Source organism: Vipera ursinii (assembly GCF_947247035.1).
Source record: "Vipera ursinii genome assembly, chromosome: 1".
NCBI classification, from domain to species: Eukaryota; Metazoa; Chordata; class Lepidosauria; order Squamata; family Viperidae; genus Vipera; species Vipera ursinii.
In genome coordinates, this window is record NC_139512.1 from 15,767,001 (window position 1) to 15,768,425 (window position 1,425).

The following is a 1,425-nucleotide window of genomic DNA, read 5'->3' on the forward strand; positions in this document are numbered from 1 at the left end:
AGAGAGGGGAGAGGGGAGGAGGAGAGAGGGGAGAGAGGGAGGAGAAAGGGAGAGAGGAGAGGGAGATGCAAAAGAGGGGAGAGGGGAGGAGGAGAGAGGGGAGAGGGAGATGCAAGAGGGGAGAGGGGAGGAGAGAGGAGAGAGGAGGAGAAAGGGAGAGAGGAGAGGGAGATGCAAGAGAGGGGAGGAGGAGAGAGGGGGAGAGGGGAGAGAGGAGAAAGGGAGAGGAGAGGGAGATGCAAGAGGGGAAAGGGGAGGAGGAGGAGAGGGGGAGAGAGGAGAAAGGGAGAGAGGAGAGGGAGATGCAAGAGAGGGGAGAGGGGAGGAGGAGAGAGAGGGAGAGAGGAGAGAAGGGAAAGAGAAGATGACGCAGAGAGGAGGAGAGAGGAAAGAGAGAAGGAAGAGAGGAGAGAAGAGAGGGACAAGAGAGAAGGAAAAGAGGGAAAAGAGGAGAGGGGAGAAGGAAAAGAAGAGGGGAGAGAAGAGAGGGAAGAGGAGAGAGGGCAAAGAGGAGGGGGGGAGAGAGGGGAGGAAGAGTGAGAAGGGAAGGGACCCTAACCCTCAACAGCACCCAAGAGACATACAAAGAGGGCACAAGCCAGGATTTCCTGGCCTGGTCCCACAGAAAGAAGGATAAGTGTTACCTTCTTCCAGAAACGGAAAATCTGAGCTCGTCCGGAAAGCTTCAAAGTTTCGGGGGGGAAAAAAAGAACCCAAAAATTATCCACGGGACCCGAAAGGAAGACAATTCTTTAAAAAGTCAGGTAGGAACGCCAAGGCCAAGGTGGTTTTTCCGAGAGGAGACCCCGGCCAAACACCTGGGCCGACAGCCCCGCTGGGATGGGGGGGGCCCTCCATCAAGTCGGCAACGGCTCCAGCTTCGGCTGCTTCGCCGGGACCGAGCTGCCATCCAGCAGCCGGGATTCCTGCTTCAGGACCGCCGTGTGTCCCAGGCCCTCCCGGCCACCGTTCCAGCAGGGAGCCGGCTCTTCCTGGCTCAGGAACGGCAAGTCCGTGCCAGTCTGGGAGAGCGGTTTGGCCTCTTGCTGCTCCCCATGCTCCACCACCAGCGGACCGCTCCACTCGGGGATCTCCAGCCCGAGGAGCTTCATCAGCTTTGTCATGACCTCGTCCACGTAGCCGTGGATGCGCAGGTCCGCGTGCCTGTCCTGGAGGGGTGGGTGGGAAAAAAAGAGGGGGCAAAGAGATGAGGTCATGACGGAAGGTGTGTGAATTCCATAAGTTAAATAAAAGAAGCTTCGGAGAGGCGGAAGAACGTCGGAGCCCGAGGAGAGCCGAGGTAGGAGGTGACCAGGCTGAGCCCGAAGGTGGGGTCAAACGCGTCATCAGTCTGGAGTTGCGACGCTCCCACAAAAGCTCCCCGCGAATTCCGCTGACTCTTTTATCTGGGGCCAATTTGCCTGC

General features: G+C 58.4%; 1 protein-coding gene across 1 annotated transcript; it reads right to left on the reverse strand.

The window, feature by feature from the left end:
- Nucleotides 1-318: 318 nt before the first annotated feature.
- Nucleotides 319-1,217, reverse strand: LOC310632381 (NAD-dependent protein deacylase sirtuin-6-like; the record flags this gene model as incomplete). The annotated part of the gene is made up of 1 exon (XM_083349581.1): nucleotides 319-1,217. The coding sequence occupies one exon, from the start codon at nucleotides 1,215-1,217 to the stop codon at nucleotides 858-860; it is 360 nt and encodes a 119-aa protein (XP_083205707.1). The 3' UTR covers nucleotides 319-857.
- Nucleotides 1,218-1,425: the final 208 nt, after the last annotated feature.